This window comes from Battus philenor, unplaced genomic scaffold (genome assembly GCF_028537555.1).
Source record: "Battus philenor isolate CCGP_79_NKW_IND1 unplaced genomic scaffold, ilBatPhil1.0.hap1 SCAF_21, whole genome shotgun sequence".
NCBI classification, from domain to species: Eukaryota; Metazoa; Arthropoda; class Insecta; order Lepidoptera; family Papilionidae; genus Battus; species Battus philenor.
Window position 1 is genome coordinate 11654884 of NW_027181684.1, and position 18808 is coordinate 11673691.

The following is an 18808-nucleotide window of genomic DNA, read 5'->3' on the forward strand; positions in this document are numbered from 1 at the left end:
CCTCCATAACTTGGCAGTAAGGACTTAGTTCTCTGCCTTTTTCGATATAAAGGGAAGAAAAAAAATTGTCAAATTGTCAATTACCATTTAAAAACATTGAAATAAAGCGCGAATTTCTTTTCAATGTTTCAATGAACTTATTATAATATTTATCATTGTATCTGGAAGTAAGATGGCTACAAGAAAAAATGCTAATTTGTCAAAACAAAGTTCGCTCATGGACTTCGTTAAAAAAAATGAGAACAGCACCAAAGATAACCAGAGGTATTTTTGAAGGGTTATTTATTATAAACAATGGATTAAAAAACTTTCGGTTTCCGTGTTATCAAGAGTTATGTGAAATTTAATGAAGTATTTATTGAACCAATATTATAATTGTTTATGCTTATACCTTCTAATCGTAATGGTGATGGTAATTTGGAATAATACTCTTTATGATTGCTATCACGGCAAACATTTCTGCCATCGAATAATATCACGTAAATATTATTATATTCCCGTTAAAGGGCTAAAAAGACACATTACGTTCTCATGGTGATCATGGGAGATGGTGTTACTGTATATTTTATAATAATACCAATATAGAACTGTGCTTTTCTTGTTCTGTTAACTACCAGATCAAACACAGTCTTGTGGTCTCTTTATTTCCTGTTCTTAATTTAATGAAATTTACTAAAGCTAGTCTTAACATAAACTTTATTTGATTGGAACCTATTAAGTAATCATTTTGAGTAAAGTTGCCTAGTTAGACCAGTTCGGTGGAACTGACTAATCTTGAGAGACTTAGACCCAGGATGTAAGATAAAATTTAATCATACTTTTATTCTCAATGTTCTCATTTTATGGTCATAACTCTGGAGTGAGTCTAATGAGTCTACTGTCATAGACTACACCTTAAATCACAAGCAGATAATTACTCTCAGGTTTTTTATATCTAATGTCAAGGTTTTGATTAGTTTAGAGCAGGGGTTCTAAAAGGATTTTGAACAGGAAACTTCAATTTGAAAATAATCTTATCTCACACCCTCAAGGCTGAAATACTTTAAAAACCTTGCTCAATCTAGTTTTTTTAGTTCCCTACTTTTTTACCTATTGATATAAAATAATTATTGATATAAAAAAAATCTTAATTTTTTAATAGTATAATAATGATACTACACAAACATTAGACATTCCTAGCTATGTATGTAAATGCTAAACCACTTAAACAGTACTCTGACAGTTTTAAATAAAGATTTGTGTTATTATAGGGCCCTCTTTTTACATTATAAAACTCCAAAATAAATTTTTCTCTAGGTCAACCTTTGGGTAATAAAGTTATTGCATATGGGGTTGACCTGAATCCCTGGTTTAGTATCGAAAGGAATGTTGTTTTGTAATAATTTAAGCTCAAAAAATATAATGAAAAATTTGAAATGTTTTTCTATAGTTTTATATTAATGGTTGCATTAAAATTTTCAGAGAAATAAAAGAACAGGTGTCTACAGAAAGAAACTCAAAATTTGTTTGGAAATCAAAGGCTTCATCAACATCTGCTTCTTGTGAGTATATTTCTCTATTTATCAATATTTAAAAATTTAAAAAAAAAGATGCTTATTTCCAATTATTGTTCTTCTATGGTTATGGTTGATAACAACATATATAAATACTACTTTTACAATACTGCTGGAACCAAAATATTTCTTTTATCAAACAGTTAATTTTTCCTATTTGGTTTGAAAAAAATTAGAAAGTTATATAAATGTCTACATGATTTCCAGGGACCCCACCTTTTAAAAATAATTTTCAAAATGGAAAAAATGTAGAAGTAAGTATTGAACATAATTACTAGTACTATACATACATTTTTTATTCATATGTTCATCTTTCCATATCCAAAGTTCTTGGCTTTTATCAAATTTTATGTAAATTTTTTTTCTCTATTGTTTCAAATTTGAGAGAAGTATATTACTTGCGACATAGGAGGCATAAGCTTTTATGTCACTTAGACCAGGTGTCGGCAATCTTTTGAGTTGGATGAAAAGAAAATTACAATTCACAAAATTAAAGAGTTTTCAAAGAACCACAAAATTTTCTCTTACCAACAATATTAAATAATTGCATAAATAATGTTTGTGATAAAAAACCAATCTATTTATTCATAAGAAAAATATTTATTCTTATAAGAGTAGTGTTTTTACAACAAATTAGATAGTATATGGTATTATTGGAAAATCACTTATTTAGAGAGATAGAAATGATGACCAATCTTTGTTATTGAATTCAGAACAGTTTTTGATTTTTTTATAAAATAAATTATATTTGCGTATAGAACAAAAGCGCCGCAGTTTCTTATCCAAAGCGCCGCGTGTGGCGAAGGTTGCCGACCCCTGACTTAGACTAATATTACATGGAGTGACCCAATGCACTCTGAGAAATGGAACATTGTATGATAGAAACGATTATACAGTTAATTCTCTTAAATATTTGTTATTTTTCAATTAATTGTGTAATAATAAATTAAACAATGTCAAAAATAAAAATATATTATTAGCCATCATTGTTATTTGCTTTTGATTTTATTCTTATATAGTTAAAACTAAATTATTTTTCCTTTTAGGAATTAGAAAGCAAAAATAATAATTTTACTAATTCACCAAGTGTTTTAACGAGCTCTAACATGTGCAATAATCAGGTTCAAACTCTAAGGAATGATAATGTTAAAAAAATCAATGATAATCAGAGTAGTGACTTGTTTGAAGCCATGGATGTGGTAAGTTTTTATTTAATTTAGCTTAGTGTAGCTTTTTAAATTATATATGATTTAAATATTGTAGTTCTACTAATCCATTATTTAAAACAAGATGTAATTAAATTTCCTTGAGATAATATGAGGATTGCGATAAAATTATTAAATTTATTTATGTAATTTAGGATATTTTGCAGGACATATATTCCACGCCTGAAAAATGTGATAAAACAATAAGAATAAGCGCAACACCAACACCTCCTAAAGCTAAGATCGAAACATCTAAATCAAATGAAAGAAGATTGAGGACACCTAAGAAAGTCAGTCCGGTAAAAGACAAGGATCCCTTAAAGGATTTGAAGTTGGATGCATCTGTTTCTAGTTTATTGAAAAAAATATCATCACACCCCGCTTTAAGTAAAATAGAGAAGGTAAATCAATCTCTTTGTTTTATATAACCTTTGTATACTCACTTGAGGAGGCAAGGATAGGTTGTGGTGGACTTGTACCACATAAAATGCTACAGAAAGGTATTGACACACAATTACAGCTCGGCAAGCAAAAGTCAGCCTTGTCTAGAGAGAAAATAAATGTGTCTCTACCCTTAGGTTAATTCAGTCTTGTATTAATCTTAAACTAATCAGGGTGTTAGGTATCTTGAATCTGTCACCCAGAGACCAAGGTATATAAAGTACATACAGGTTACACCCTTGTAAATATTGTGTAGCAGATCTAGTCTGGTCAATGCGGGCAACCTTTACTTAAGTTTTTAATACTGTTTTATAAGGATTCAATGCAAATGAGTTTTGATTCGATAAAATTACATTTTATAAAGGATGTCTATAAAGATATTCAATCATTTTTTCTCATTATTTTTATTGACTGACCAGAGGTGTCCTTTGATGAAGAGTTTTTCTATTCGGAAGCGAGAAAAGGATTAAAGAATTTTGATAACTTTTTCGCATTACTTTTTAGATGTCTGTGACACCCGTAAAATCAGTATAACGATTTCAGGGTGATTTGTGTAAGATTTTTACCACTATGACCTTTACATTAATATTTTCATCATCATCACCGTAGCGTCATGAACTAATAAGCTTTCTCTTTAGAATTCTGACAGGACCTATTTGAAGTATAAACTTATTGCTCCAATATATTTAATTTAATTCCAGGACAAAAATTCTGATTTTAATAATGACATGGAAGAATGTAAATCAATGTACATAGAGTTACTCGAAAGAATAAGCGCAGCCTTTGATAGAATACCAAATTGTATAAAGGAGAAATTTCCGGGATATGATTGCAAAACTTACACAAAAATGAAGCATTTGGGTGCTAAGTTGAAATGTGTTATTAAGCGAAATTCCCGTGTAGATAATAAGGTAGACATAGATGAGTCAGTAGTAAATAAAAACAAAGTTCCAAGTAATAAAGACGTTAAAAGTCATTTAAACTCATCAATGGGTAGTGACACTGAAAGCGATTTGGATAACTTTGATCTTGAATCCACTAATTTTATGACTAAAAAAACTCAAAATACACAAAATTCTATTACAAATAACCCAAACACATCTACACCGGACAGTATAAGTTTTAATAAAATCCAGCCGCGAAAATCTATTTACTCACAAGTTTTAGATAAAAAGCCATTGACATTTGACGCCTTATCACCTATCAATGATACAAACAGCCTTGATTCAAGTATTCAGTCAGAAACAGAAAACCCAGATGTATCGAACAATATTAATAAGAGTAAAGGAAAATTTGTTTTTAAAAGACCGTCCAGATTAAACAATGACAATAGTAACAATTCTACACCAGTTCGGGATGTGCCTTCCAATACTTTGGAAAGACTGAAAAATGCATCTGAAAAACTAAAGCCTCTACAACAAACTGAATCACCAACTTGTTCACCAAGTGGTAACAGTTCAGTCAAGTTTCAACCACCGATTCTTAGTAAAAGTGCTTTTATGGAAATAAGTAGCATCAGTTCAACAGTTTCCCCATTGGCCAATGACACTTCTGTAAACGAAGATGTATATGAAACCGACGAAATACCCATTGATATGGACGACGAAACAGACATACTGCCAGAATGTTCCGGACCGAGTGTGATCAACATTAGCGACACTCTTCCCAGCAGTGGTACAGTGGAAGTTATAAATAACAAAGAGATACCAGTAGACGAAGATGGGTGGCCAGAGTATAGGATAGAAGATTTTGAAGAAGACTTTGTTGCATCTGAAGAAAATCCTGACGTGATAGATTTAATGGACCAAAGTGTGGCGAAAGACAAACCTATAAAGTATGAAGGAATGGGTGATTTTCACGCTGGGACACAAAACGATGGAATTACAGGTATTTGGGATATATTTGATTAAATTTCATTTTACTAACACTACCTAGGTTCATACATGATACATATACATGTTAAGACGGAGGAATTTAGAGCTGCCTTACGCGACCTAACATCTCGAATATAATTTCCAATGTGTGGAAAATTCAGTTGAGTTCAATGTGACACGGTTAAGTATTCATAATCTAATTATGTCAACATATTAAGGTCATAACACCTAGATTCCATTCCTTAACTTTCTTTCTGAAGTAAGTCTCTTCGTAATTATCCGTGACGACTTGTAAGTCAAGTGATATCATTTTCTTATAAGCAAAAAGGTAGAGACGATTTGCTTTTAAAATTAGAGCATCTCTCATCATCATCTCAATTTGTTAATAAATGTAAAGACGCGTTTACATGACTACCTTTTTAAATGTGTGCGAGTAACAATTTAGAAATTATTGAAGACGTGAAACATGATTATTTTGATGACCTAATTATAAATTTAAATAAAATACGAATTAATATGAGAGATTTCATCTAATGTAATCTAAAATTCGTATCTGATTCACTGTCAGTTACTGTGTCTCTTACCTTAGTAATAAAATTTTCTGATCTGTTTCCATATTATTCTCCAAAATTTCAGTTTTGGTTTTACAACCTGCGTAAGCTTGATTAAGTTGTTTCTTTTGACTCTTGAAATTTTCGAAACAGTTTGAATCACTAATATGCCGTAAGACGTCCACTACAGGGCTTAGGCCTCCCTGAGACTTGCAGTAGGAAGGTTATTATTGTTGGCAACATTCTCTTTTAGACCTGAATCAAATAAACTTAAAAATTAATATCTAAAAACATCAATAGCTACTACCATAAACTGTAACATAGAGAGGGTAGAACTGATTATTGCAAAAGAGAACGACTTAGCCTTCTAGTTCTTCTTTTTAGCCCATAGACGCCCATTGAAAGTTATAGGCTTTACTTAAAGATCGCCACGATGACAGGTCTTGCGCTGCCGGCATCCAGCTACCTCCGGTGACCTTAATTATGTCGTCGGTTTACCTAGTGGGGGGCCTATCCACTTCGTGTCCATCCAGTTTTTGGTCAGAACCAGAACCTTTCAGCTCCAACGGCCATCGGTTGCACCAGCGACGTGCCCCGCCCAATACCACTCCATAGGAGCAATTATTCGAACTCCGAGCATAGTGTTCTCCATTACTCTCTAGGTGATCTTGTTCCTTCTGCTTACCTTGTAAATCCTGAAATGCATGTAAACATTACAGGAGAATTTGATGGTTTCAATTACCCACACTCTTCGCTCATGATGGAAATGTTCAAAGAGAAGTTTGGTCTGAAGACCTTCCGTCCAAACCAGCTGCAAGTGATCAATGCGACGTTACTCGGACACGATTGCTTTGTGCTGATGCCCACTGGTGGAGGTGAGTTGTAACAGAATTTTGGGAATTCCCCATTAGTACTCCAGTAAAATGCAATCATTAAAAAGCTGTTTTATCAACTGACTGAACAGGTCATGCATCTGATTATATGAATGTATAAAAGCGAATATAAATATTAGGGGGACCGGAAAATAATGTCGTTTCTATCGACATTTTTAACAGAAAAACCGATTGATTTTTACCGCTCCGGCATTGAAAATTTGTGTATTAGATGACAAAGGGTTGTTGATAACGAAGGAGAATGTATTGTTGATTAGAAATAAAAATTGTTAAAGATGTAGTGGTGTGAATTTAACTTAAGAAAGCGACATTACTTTCCGGTTCCCCTAATATAATTTGAGGAGTGAAGAAAAAAAAACAATCCAATCATTAGAAAATATTTTAAATTTGATGCTTAAAAGTAACTTTTGTATGTAAAGCGAGGATTGCTAGAGGATCCCGATTTGTTTAAAATATGGTTCAAATTGCAAATCTTCGTAGAGCGTTATCTCTGTCGCAGGAAATACAACGACTGACAAAGAATCACATAGGTTGTGTAGGACAGAGATAGTGCTCTGCGAACCCGAAATTAGCCGATTGTCTCTTTCCAAAAGTCGATTAGCAATATTTATCGCCGAGTATTGTACTAAATTATTTTGTTATTTATTATTTCTAAAACTATTTGTTTTTGAATAGGGTGTACCATTAATTGACGAGCAAATTAATTTTACATTCACTTATTTAAAGCTTTCATACCTATTTTCAATCACTCTGTATATTAAAAGTCAATATAAGTCTAATTCAATTTTTTTAGGTAAATCACTTTGTTACCAACTACCTGCAATACTGACTCCCGGGGTGACCATAGTGGTTTCACCTTTAAAGTCATTGATCCTGGACCAAGTGAATAAATTACTGTCACTCGATGTAAGTTGAAATTATTATATAAATTAACAATGTTATTTAATAGTAAAAATAAAAAAAGTGACCATTCCCTAGATCCCAGCAGCTCATCTATCTGGAGATGTGTCTTTGGCAGCTTGTGATGAAGTCTACCACAAGCTGTCAATGCGGGAGCCGCTATTGAAGCTCTTATACGTCACACCGGAGAAGATCAGCAACTCGCCCAAGTTTCAGAGCATGCTGGATACATTGTACTCCAGGGGGAAAATTGCAAGGTATTTTTTTAATGGCCTCCGTATTTGGGGACTTCTTATTTCTCCTACACGTGGTATAGGGACTTTGCTTGAATATTTTTTTATTATACTTCTTATGGTCTTTTATCATTCTTCTATCTTTCCTCGCAATGCCTTTCATTCTTATCATTCATTCCAAATATTACCCTTCATTCAAATTCATTCCCAAGGTATATTTTTAAGTAAGTCATTATATATGATGTGATAGATATTGTGAATATAGTCGTTTTAGTCCATAGACGTTCAATTCAAGACATAGGCCCACCCCTCCACGGGGCATCTTCAGGAGTTATGTTACACATATTTTTTTTTACATGTATTTTTATATTTTAATCATTTGTTGCACGACTACCACTGCATGTGCGGAAGTGGCTAAATATTGGTCCTGTTCTTACTTAGCATGGACTTCCGCAAGGTAACGACTGATTCCATTAAATATTCCTCAAAGATGTCTATAGGGGGATATATCATAATCACCACACTTGGCTGGTGGGTTGTAGTGGGCGTCTACGGGTTGAAACGATAAGAACGAACGACCAGTGCATCCTCTTGTAGGCTAGAGGTACCACATCGCATCATATATAACGACATCTTTTCTTAAGTATTTTAGACACACGTCCTTGAAGAAAATTGCGCGCCAGAAGAGACATTTTCAAATTAAAGGCTCTTTTGTTTTCTAAAGTCGTAAGGCAGATGTTTCTTCTTAAGTGCGATCATTTTTCTCTCCAATTTTATTTTTGATTTGATGTTGTCTGATTTTAATTGAATGTTGTATAAAGTAAATTTTTAATGTTATGTCACCTATAAAGGAACACGTAACAGAACCATTTATATATTAGCTTTTAATGTATTATTAACTTATTGTACTGCCTTGCTTGTGTGCCTATAATGTGTATCTAAGTAAATAAATAAATCATGGTTATGTGTACCATATTCATTTAATCAGAATATACCTTATATGCTATAACCGTCTCTCGAAAGTATAAGGCAGTAATATATCTTTGGCTATATATGTTATCAAAATAGTAATGATCAATTTATTTATCGGATTTGGCCAGGTTCGTGATAGACGAAGCGCATTGTGTGTCACAATGGGGTCACGACTTCCGCCCGGACTACAAGAGGCTGTTCATGCTCCGGGAACGGTTCCCCACCACTAACTTAATGGCGCTGACAGCCACAGCGGCTCCCCGCGTGCGCATGGACATCCTCCATCAGCTGAAGGTCACCAACTGCAAGTGGTTCCTGTCTAGCTTCAATCGTCCCAACCTAGCCTATAGGATCCTGGAGAAGAAACCAAAATTGGTCAACCAGGAAATTGCGAAGATAATTAAGGAGAAATTCTTTAGGTGAAGATTTAATGTTGTTAATTTTGCCTTCCATTTTGGGTCATTTAAATATATATATAATATCTTATGTCAAAATAATAAAACAAGAATATGTATACATTATCATTACAGCCATGGGATGTCCACTTTTGGACATAGCCTCACTCCTTTATGATTTACAAATTTGAAAGACAAAGTCCACTGAGTCTTATAATACCAGGTTACAATAGTATTAGACATGATCTGAGATGAGCAAAAATCAAATTCTTGTGCCGTGATATAACTTTATAATTTTCTTTTCCTTGTAGTATTTATATCTTTGATGAATTTTCGAAGTCTTTTATATAATGATTACGGGTCATTTAAGAGTTTTTAGTTTATACGTAAACTATTGATCGCTTTAAATGATCCAAAGTGGAAAATCATATGAATGGACTGGGCATGGCTCAGTACGTTGATATATTTAAATTATAAAGAGAAGATTGAGGTAATTTGACTCATGACTCGGTGTAAATATATATATATATATATATATATATATATATGTATATATATGTATATATATATATATGTGTATATATATATATATATATATATATGTGTATATATATATATATATATATATATATATATATATATATATATATGCCTATGTGTGTGTGTGTTGTAGCCTTTAATTACTATAGCGCGGTAGATGGCGCTAGTAGTAAATTGCCCCTATAAGCCACGCCTACTTCAAGTAAAGATTTTTTTTTTTAATTTTGTGCCTTAGAGACTCCGGCATAGTGTACTGCTTATCGCGCAAGGAGTGCGAGAGTGTGTCTGCTGACCTGAGGAAAGTGGGCATTCAAGCGGCTCCCTACCACGCCGGCCTGGCAGACAAGAAGCGCGAGGCCGTGCAGGCCAGCTGGCTCGCCGACAAGTACAAAGTGGTGAGTAATGGACTAGCTTAATATTCTATTAAATACCATATAGTTTAAACTTTTATAAGTGATCGTACTGGGCGTAAGATGTAAAGAAATGATAAAGACGCGTTTACAGTAAAATATTTTTATGGAAGGTATGCATTAACTATTTATGTATTTTATATGTTAATTTAATTTTTTTATGGGTATTATAAATATTTTTTTTCCAATTGTTGTATATCTAGTCATATAAAGTTTTATAAATATATACATATCATTAAAGAAAGTTACTTCAGCCGAGTTTCATTCCTCTGTTCTTCTCAGGTCTAAGGCGTTTCTAAGTAAGAAAAGGATCAATATATAGCCACTTCCGCACATGCAGTCGTAGTCGTGCAATAAATTTGCATTTGTATGCATTTCTGTCAAACAGGACTTAACTTGATGCCAACAAGAGATATAATTCACTTAAATGTTAAATAATAAACTTTAGAACTTGAATTATTTGATTTATTTTAAGTTAAAAGGATGTGGTTTTAGAAGAGCTTATATTTATCAATACATATATAATATAGTTTCAAACATATTAGGCTTTTTAATTTTCAGATATGTGCGACGATAGCGTTCGGTATGGGTGTAGATAAAGCGGACGTGCGCTACGTGATCCACCACAGCCTCCCCAAGTCCGTGGAGGGTTACTATCAGGAGGCCGGGCGAGCGGGGAGGGACGGAGAGGTCGCTACCTGTCTCATGTACTACTCCTACAGCGACGTCATGAGATACCGTCGCCTGCTGGACAGTGAGTTTTATATTTTTACTGTCCTAACACTAAAGTTTTTGATCATTCTTTATTTTCCTTATTAACATTAAGTAAACAGCGCAAGAACCTTCCACGTGACCAACATTGGAGGAGCCCTATGCCTTAGAGTGGGCATAAGACTGATATGATGATGATAAAACAAATCAAAAGTAAATGTCTTTTTGTGCAGGACACTTTACTTGAACATAAAATATGTGTATATGTAGGTACATGGAAAAAATATATGGCAATCCTAGAAATTCATCAAGGTGACGATCTTAAATTGAGAGTAATAATTAAAGTGATCTGAATTTTACAATTATAATACATAGAATTATATAAGGTTAGCATAAACGGTAGTTGCATCATTTGTGGGCATGGGATTGGACAGAGGTAACGACAGAATATTTAGCAGAAGAGAACACACGACTATTAGCGCCATCTATCCGAATATTATGATTTTATTTAATTTTAAGTAAAAGTATTTGCTGTAAAACTGTGGTGTCGTACAGTGGAACGGAACGCAAGCCCGGAGGCAAAGAGAGTTCACGTGGAGAACCTGCTGCGCATGGTTGAGGTGTGCGAGAGTGTCACAGAGTGTCGACGCGCGCAGGTGCTGGCCTACCTCGGCGAGCGCTTCCTCCGGGACTCCTGCGCAAGAGACCCTCGCACCGCCTGCGATAACTGCCTCAGCGCGCACCAGTATAAGGTACCCCGCTATGCGAAAGCCCGTGTAATCTATTATCATCATCAGGCCATCGGTCCACATAGTGGGGATTCAGTTGCATGTGTCATCCTCTGTCATTTCAGACGAGTACTTCTTTGAGCTATAGTAGCTAGTCAGTGATCTTGATTTTATTGTCAACTATACACCTGATTAGTGTTCAATGACCGTGAAGCTTCAAAGCGCTAATGTTTGACGGCAGCTGTAGCGGTGTTCAAATAAGAACACAGAATTGTTTGTTAGAAGTAATGGTGACTGACAGACAAACTTTGATAGTAGATGTCAGATCCTATTTTTGGCAAGCTGCACACATTGCCTCCCATAAACATACAACCGAAATATCCTAGGAGTAGATCTATCTAGATCAGTGTTTCCCAACGCGGGGCCCACACGCCTCACAAGTGGGCAATTGTGTTGTAAGAGAGGCATTCCGAATATGAACTCGACTCGCTTTTAATATAATATTATTTATTATATAATTGGGTGTATGTATAGATTTATAAACCCGTAAGCAATAACTTACGTTATAGTGCTAACGGAATCGCGGTCCTCTCAACGTCAACGCTCTCGGTAGCGAAGCTCCTGCTCCTGCATCCTCGACCCCCTTCTCACCGCGCGTTTCTTAGGCGCGGTACAGCGGTTTTGGTAGCACTATAATTACTTATTTCATCAATAAGAATTCTATAAAGCCAACATATTTACATTGTGATGCGACGAATGTATGGAGAAGAATGTGAAGTGAAGATAGAGAAGAAATGTTAGACATTAAGAAAGATGATGAGATTAAGAAGATGAGAAACTAAATAAAACATTACGTAAAAAAATATTACTGTACACAATAGAGAGACTGAGTCTCTTACTCAAAGCCTCCAAAAACGGGGTCATTTAAAAAACATATTTCCATAAATAAAACGATAAGAGTGGAATTAAAAAGTGGAGTGCTTAAAAAAAGAAAGAAATGATTGATTGTAGTGGAATAGAAGGCTGTACTAAATATAAAAGTAGTAATAGCATGGCAAAATCTGCACAAAATTGACATCGAAAATACATCTGAGAAAATATCCATTCACATAAGATATTTCACTTTTTATATAAGCGTTTATTTAATTTTATTTGTTTTTATAATTATAAGGACATGTCAACCTTATTGTAACAATCATGAATGTTGCCATAAAATCATTAAAAATAGCTGGGGAGGTAAGAATACAAAAGAATCTACTCACTTCGGATTTGGTTCTGACATAATTTACACGGCGCAAATACCGCACAGACCTAATTTCACTTGCCTCGATTACATTTCGTATTTTACACAAGCATATTTCTATTTACTTTGGTAAAAGAAGATTTAGCAAGGGGTTTTGTTTTCCTTCTGTTCCAGCCGGTGGACGTGACGGAAGAGTGCAAAGTGATAGCTCGTTGCGTTAGGCAGCTGAATTGCCAGCGCATCGCTTTCACGCTGCTCCAGCTGGCAGATGTTCTGCGAGGCTCCAACCAGCAGCGCCTGGCGGACTTGAGATCCACGCCTCTGCATGGCAGGTACTACCCACTACCTCCCACTATTATAATTTACCAAACAAAACATTCTTACGCTCGTAAACATAAAGAGACCAAAGTAGAAAAACAGAAACAGTAGTTATTTTTTTTAGATACATTCAATAATACTAACTCAATAATATGTGACCAAATTAAAATAAAAATCTATGTCATTAGTTCACACAGTGTTTTACAGATTAATTAGGTAGCGTATAACGCATGAACTAGGCCTCCGGAGTTTTGGGTGTTAGTGGAGGGGATCCTGTACTCTCAAGAGTTTCACCCACTTTTAGGCGACCGATGGATCTGTGTAAAGCAATTATTGTAGCACAAGGTATTCAGGAGCAGCGCGAACAACGCCCACATAGGCTATCGAGACACAGTTCGGTAAAAAAAAGTTTCAAAATAGAGTTCCACCAGAGTTACCAGAGTTCTTCACACCAGTGCAGAGAAGGAGTATCCAGGTGGGCACCTAAGAGGCAAAAACGAGAGCTTTACTGACAGTGTACTCATTCCAGGTGTAAGTCATGGGAGCGAGGGTCTCCGCAGCGATTGCTGCGACTGCTGGTGGTACGCGGACTACTGTCGGAGCGCCTGGTGGTCAACAACGATATTGCCACAGCCTACCTACAGTTGGGACCTAACGTTGACAAGTTTGTATCATCACCAAACAAGATTGATAGACATATAGATGACCAGTCATAAAGATGACCAGTCTTCCAACCAGCTCCTTACCACGTCCCACGCTTCTACCAGCTAGTGGTCGCCTTCAGACGAGCAAATTTTCGAGCCACGTCTATGACCTTGGGTCTTCTGCAGATCTCCTCATTTCTGCTTTAATCTGGCAGCGGAATTTCGAGCATAAACTTCTCCATTGCTCTCTAGGTGACCTTGAGTTTTCTTATAAGGCCTATCGTAAGCGACCACGTTCTTGACCCGTAGATCATCTGCCTGCACTAAATTTGGTCAAAGACCTTCGTCTTCAGACATTCCGATATTACTTACGGGAATATTATTTATGAAATAAAACCTAATTATTAATGGATTATATGAGACGTTTAGAGCAATTTGCAACGCCCAAAGTCATTACTACATATTAAAATTAATTATTGATTACAATCTGTTCCTGTTGACTTTGATATGCCAGAAGATATTGACCTATCGTATTTCAATACAAGAAATAAATTGATGTAACAAAATTCAAATTGATTTATTTATACAGGACGATTGAAAACCGGTGTGTAAATGCTAACAATCAATGACTGATTATCAATCACCCTGTGTATATTATACATATTCCGTAGTACCTTCAAGCTATCTAATTATTTTTGAACTGAGTTTTAAGAAATTTCAGTAGTTACTGCTTGAGTGGAATGAAGATTTTGTTAACAGGTTGATGTCGGGTGGCGTGCGTGTGGTGTTCCCCATGAAGGTGGAGAAGAAGAGCAGTCTGGTGGCGCCGGTGGCCAGTTCCGCATCCACCGACAACACGCCAATCAACGCGCTCATCAAGAGACTGGAAGAACGATGCTACGCCGACCTTGTTGAGGCATGCCGGTGAGTTCTACATATTGTTCGCAACTGCGGGATCTTGCTCTTGGTTAAGACTGGCTTTGGTTGGCTTAGCACATGGTTGAGGAGTACACAGATTGGGGTGATTGGCGCTGAGAACTCGGCTGTGTAGAGAGAGAGAGAAAGAACATTCGAGTTCCTTATCATACATCGTATAACCCAGTGATACCCAAAGTGGTCTATATCGACCTCTAGGGGTCTATGAAAACCTGCAAGGGGTGTACGTCAGCGAAAAAAAATTTGGGGGTCCATGAAATAAAAATGGGGGTCCACGATAGTGGATCTCAACACATACACTGATAGTACCTATTTACTTACATCATACTATCTTATAATATTAAAACGTATATTTTGCATAACAGATACAAAATTTTATTTTAAGTAGTTTTAATTTCAATTAATAAATGTATAAATTAACATGTGTTTTTACTTTAAGTTTTTAACGCTAATCTTCACTACACTTAGAAATTTACAGGAAATCAATATCAGGTAAGTAGGGGGTCTACCCAACACGGAAAAACATGGCAAGGGGTCTACGACACTAAAAACTTTGGGGAACTCTGGTATAACCGATGAGGGCTGCGAGGAAGTTTGTTTATGTCTCAGAGAGAATGTAGCGAGAATTCGAAACGCAACGGCTTGAACGAGTGACGTCAAAGAACATCGCCATAAGCGGAGCGATAAGCGTGGCGGTGTGTCACTACACGTGTATTTGAGTGTGTGCTTGTGTGATTACAGGGAGATGGGGGAGGCGCGCGGCGCATCGCTGGCTGCGGTTCTACCGACGGCTGCGCTGAAGGCCATGGCGTCAAGATTGCCGGAAACCGCTGCCGATATGTTATCATTGCCTCACGTCACGCGCGCCAACTACGACAAATACGGCGCCGAGCTGCTTAAAATCACCGCAGCCTACGCTATCGAGAAGATGGGTGGGTATAGCTTATTTACCCATAAATTTTCTTCTAAAAATGCCATTGTCGTGATGTTCAATTTTCAAAAAAAAAAACTGAGCGCTCGTCATACGTAATAAAGTAACAGGAGGAGGGGGGAGGGGCCGATTCGAACACGAATCGCCAAACATCGACAGGTTATACAGGTCTCACCTGCACCTGTAGTTGTACCATTCGTACCGATAATTCAATTGCCAGTCCTTTAATATTTTTAACAATTACAATTTGGCATGCAATTTTTTTTTAGAATAATTGTAATAATTCAATTAGAATTATTCATTGCAAATTAAGAGTAACAATGTTTTTTTTTTATATGGCCCCGGATAATGGGATCCTCTTATACCCCCAACTTGTTTGGGACAGGGATTTTAATTCTGTTGTATTATTTTTTTTCACATCCTTTTTTATTTTTATGCTCTTCTGTCGTTCCTCTCAAGATCTATCTTTCCTCTTCATTCATTCTTTTCCATACTAATTTCCGTTCATTCATAGCCTCACTTCCTTTGTCTCGTTCCTCAAATATCACAGAGTTATCATGTATGCGTATTTGTTTCTGCTACTTTAAATTTTTATTCTCCTTATAATATGCTATTTATTATTATTTATCACAGATTCCTTTTTAACAAAAATCAATTTAATAGGTCGCTGCAAAAATAGTTAATTGACTATCAATAGGAATCATTGCGATGATAAAATTAGTAAATTTAATTATTATTTACAACAGGTCTTTTAATGCAATATCAAGATGAGATGGAAGCGGAAGAGAAGAGAGAAGATGAGTTCCGGGAAGACGAGTCTGGATCTGATACGGACTGGGGACAGGTGGCGCGCAACGCTGACTCCAATAGCAGCACACCCTCACGCGGACGCGGCAGGAGAAACTTCCGAGGGAGGGGAGGCGTCAGGAAGAGGTTCCACTCTTTAACTACTAAGATGTGCTATTTTTAATACAGTGATAGAAATACATGATCAGATAAGCCTCTAGTGCCTTCCACTTCTACCAGCTGCTATTCTGAGATTCTTATAAATTACTCTTTATAGCCAAAGTGCTATTTGTAATTCTGTATTGTATACAGGTTGATTGGTTGTCGGTGTAAAAACTTTAAATGGCTGAATATAAAACTTAACTTTAACTTTGCTGTCAATTAACGTATGGTAAATAAAATAATGATAATGTAATAGTAAAAAGCGTTATCGAAATTATTTTTATACGTATTAAAATTAATCATTGTTTACTATCTGCGTGTCCAGACTCCGTACTGTCAGAAGGTGTTACAACAAATTAGCGTAACATTTCATAGTGATCACTCTATATAGAGTGATTGGTGTAAAAGCTTTTATAACCAATCACCTACAGGTTTCCTATGAGATTAGTCTCTAATGGCCCTAATGGTACTTTATAGGTAGTGATACTTATTACGCTACAGGTGGTCTGTGGTCTTCAATACAGACCCTTCAGGCCCCAATAAACTTCTACGATACATTGGCTTATCCTATAATTGGTGTAAATTTTCTCGTATCATCTCCTCAGGTTCAGGCGAAAGGGTACATCGTCCGCTAAAAAGAAAGCTGTAAGAGGCGCGTATATGTCACGCGGTAGTTCCTCTACAACGCGCGGGAACGCGTCTACAACGCGTGGAAAATTTTCATCAGGTACACTTTAAACGTCCATTATATGTTCATATAAGTCTAAAAGTCCTGTCAGGAACCTACCCCCCCTCCCCCGGTAACAATTTGTTCATCCCCACCACCTTCTCGTACCCATACTGTTTTTAATGTAATTTGGATGTAATTTCATAGTATCTATTTCATAATTTCTTACCTGACTTCAACTTGGCATTACAATAATTCCTACCAAATTTTAGGTCTCAAAGCCTTGTTTCCAGAGATATAGTGATAAATATAATTTTATTACCAAATAAAATGTTTGCTACCCCTTAATATATTAAATTTGACATTAAATCAGATGAGATAAAATTAATTTATCGAAAACTTTTTTAATCTATTTTATTATTGGCCCCACTTTGCTTAGCGAGGTGTTATAGTTGTGGAGAAGAAGTGGGAAGAAGCTCCGCTATATGTATACACTTTGTCAGATATAGCCTAAATGAAAACAAAATAATCATGTGACATTACTGCTAAGGATTCTTGTAATTTAAATATTTATTTATTGAATAATATGTCTTTTCCGTCAATTTAATTTTAATATGCCTTCTTTAATTTTATAAATATTTACCCAATAATGTTTTACGAAATTTTATTTAAAAAATATAATGTAAATACATTGTGAAAGTCCCCAATTTACATTTAAGTATCTGAAGTTAGTGGAAGGATTAATAAATGATTTAATATAATAATAGAATTTCATGTCTAAAGTGGCAGTAGGCGGGGCCCGCTCGTGTAACTGACGGCTGTTGGGGCTGAAAGGTGCTCGAGCGGGAACCACGAGCCTGGTAGACGCGGCGTGGTCTGGTACCCACTAGATGATGGATGCAGCGATCTTTGGGAGAGGCCTATACCTTGCAGTGGAACTCTATCAGCTGACATGATGATATTTTTCAATTTAATTTATTCTTGGTTATCGTGTACACAGGGGGCAGTGCTCTAGGCAGCATGCCCGTGCCCAGGAGTACAGCTGCGGTGTCCATGAACACACGCCCCGGGACCTTCAAGGCCTCCAAGCTGAACCTGCTCTGACGTGGCTACGTGTGCAGTTATGTGATATTAAAATTTATTATTATTTATGTATGTATATATGATTCGTTTCAAACCGGCGTTTTATTGATTTACAAAATAGTTTGATGAACTTTGAATTAAAAAACAAACCTAAAACATTCCTAATGCATCCTAATTAACGAATGAAGTTTTTTATCGAATCTACAGTATTAATTATCCCGGATGCCGTATCCGCCTAAAGCGTACTACCTAAAGTCCAACTGGACACGTCTGGTCGAAATGTTCAGGGGGTACGAGGGTTCTCTGAGTACCTGTATAGGTTCAAGCTCAAGGAGAGTCCCTCGTACATCAGCGACTTGAAAATGGACCAGACCGTGGTGCACACCATTAGCGGTCCTGCATTTTAAGGACTAAACTATGATTCCGAGGACGAAATGGTGAAAAGGGCCGAAGAAGGCAGCATCGTCTCTCTCATGGGCGACGACAAATGTCGCACTATATTTCTAGAATTCTCCAAAAAGTTAAAACAATGTACCATAGAAAATTATAACACTCAGAAGTAAGTCAAAAAGGATGGAGCAAATTCCCCAGTTAGTCATTAATAAAGTCAATATAGGTTTTTAAAAAAAGGA

General features: G+C 35.9%; 1 protein-coding gene across 2 annotated transcripts; it reads left to right on the forward strand.

The window, feature by feature from the left end:
* The first annotated feature begins 126 nt into the window (after positions 1–126).
* On the forward strand, positions 127–18277 carry Blm (Bloom syndrome helicase). 2 transcript variants are annotated; one of them, XM_068766365.1, is made up of 20 exons: positions 127–264; positions 1462–1541; positions 1761–1807; positions 2600–2752; positions 2914–3159; positions 3901–5086; positions 6344–6499; positions 7311–7423; positions 7496–7674; positions 8751–9041; positions 9793–9952; positions 10529–10721; positions 11234–11430; positions 12824–12981; positions 13497–13631; positions 14371–14535; positions 15289–15479; positions 16225–16411; positions 17032–17153; positions 18094–18277. In XM_068766365.1, the coding sequence occupies exons 1-20, from the start codon at positions 173–175 to the stop codon at positions 18195–18197; spliced, it is 4155 nt and encodes a 1384-aa protein (XP_068622466.1). In that variant the 5' UTR covers positions 127–172; the 3' UTR covers positions 18198–18277. The 2 variants fall into 2 exon arrangements, with proteins under 2 accessions (XP_068622466.1, XP_068622467.1); XM_068766366.1 differs by having other exon boundaries at positions 2926–3159.
* The last annotated feature ends 531 nt before the right edge of the window (positions 18278–18808 follow it).

Excerpts from the sequence above, each read along its gene's own strand:
- Blm (XM_068766365.1), top strand. The coding sequence starts at position 173 with ATGGCTACAAGAAAAAATGCTAATTTGTCAAAACAAAGTTCGCTCATG. Across the intron at positions 2,753-2,913 it reads TGTTTGAAGCCATGGATGTG|GATATTTTGCAGGACATATA; the intron begins GTAAGTTTTTAT and ends TATGTAATTTAG. Across the intron at positions 3,160-3,900 it reads CTTTAAGTAAAATAGAGAAG|GACAAAAATTCTGATTTTAA; the intron begins GTAAATCAATCT and ends ATTTAATTCCAG.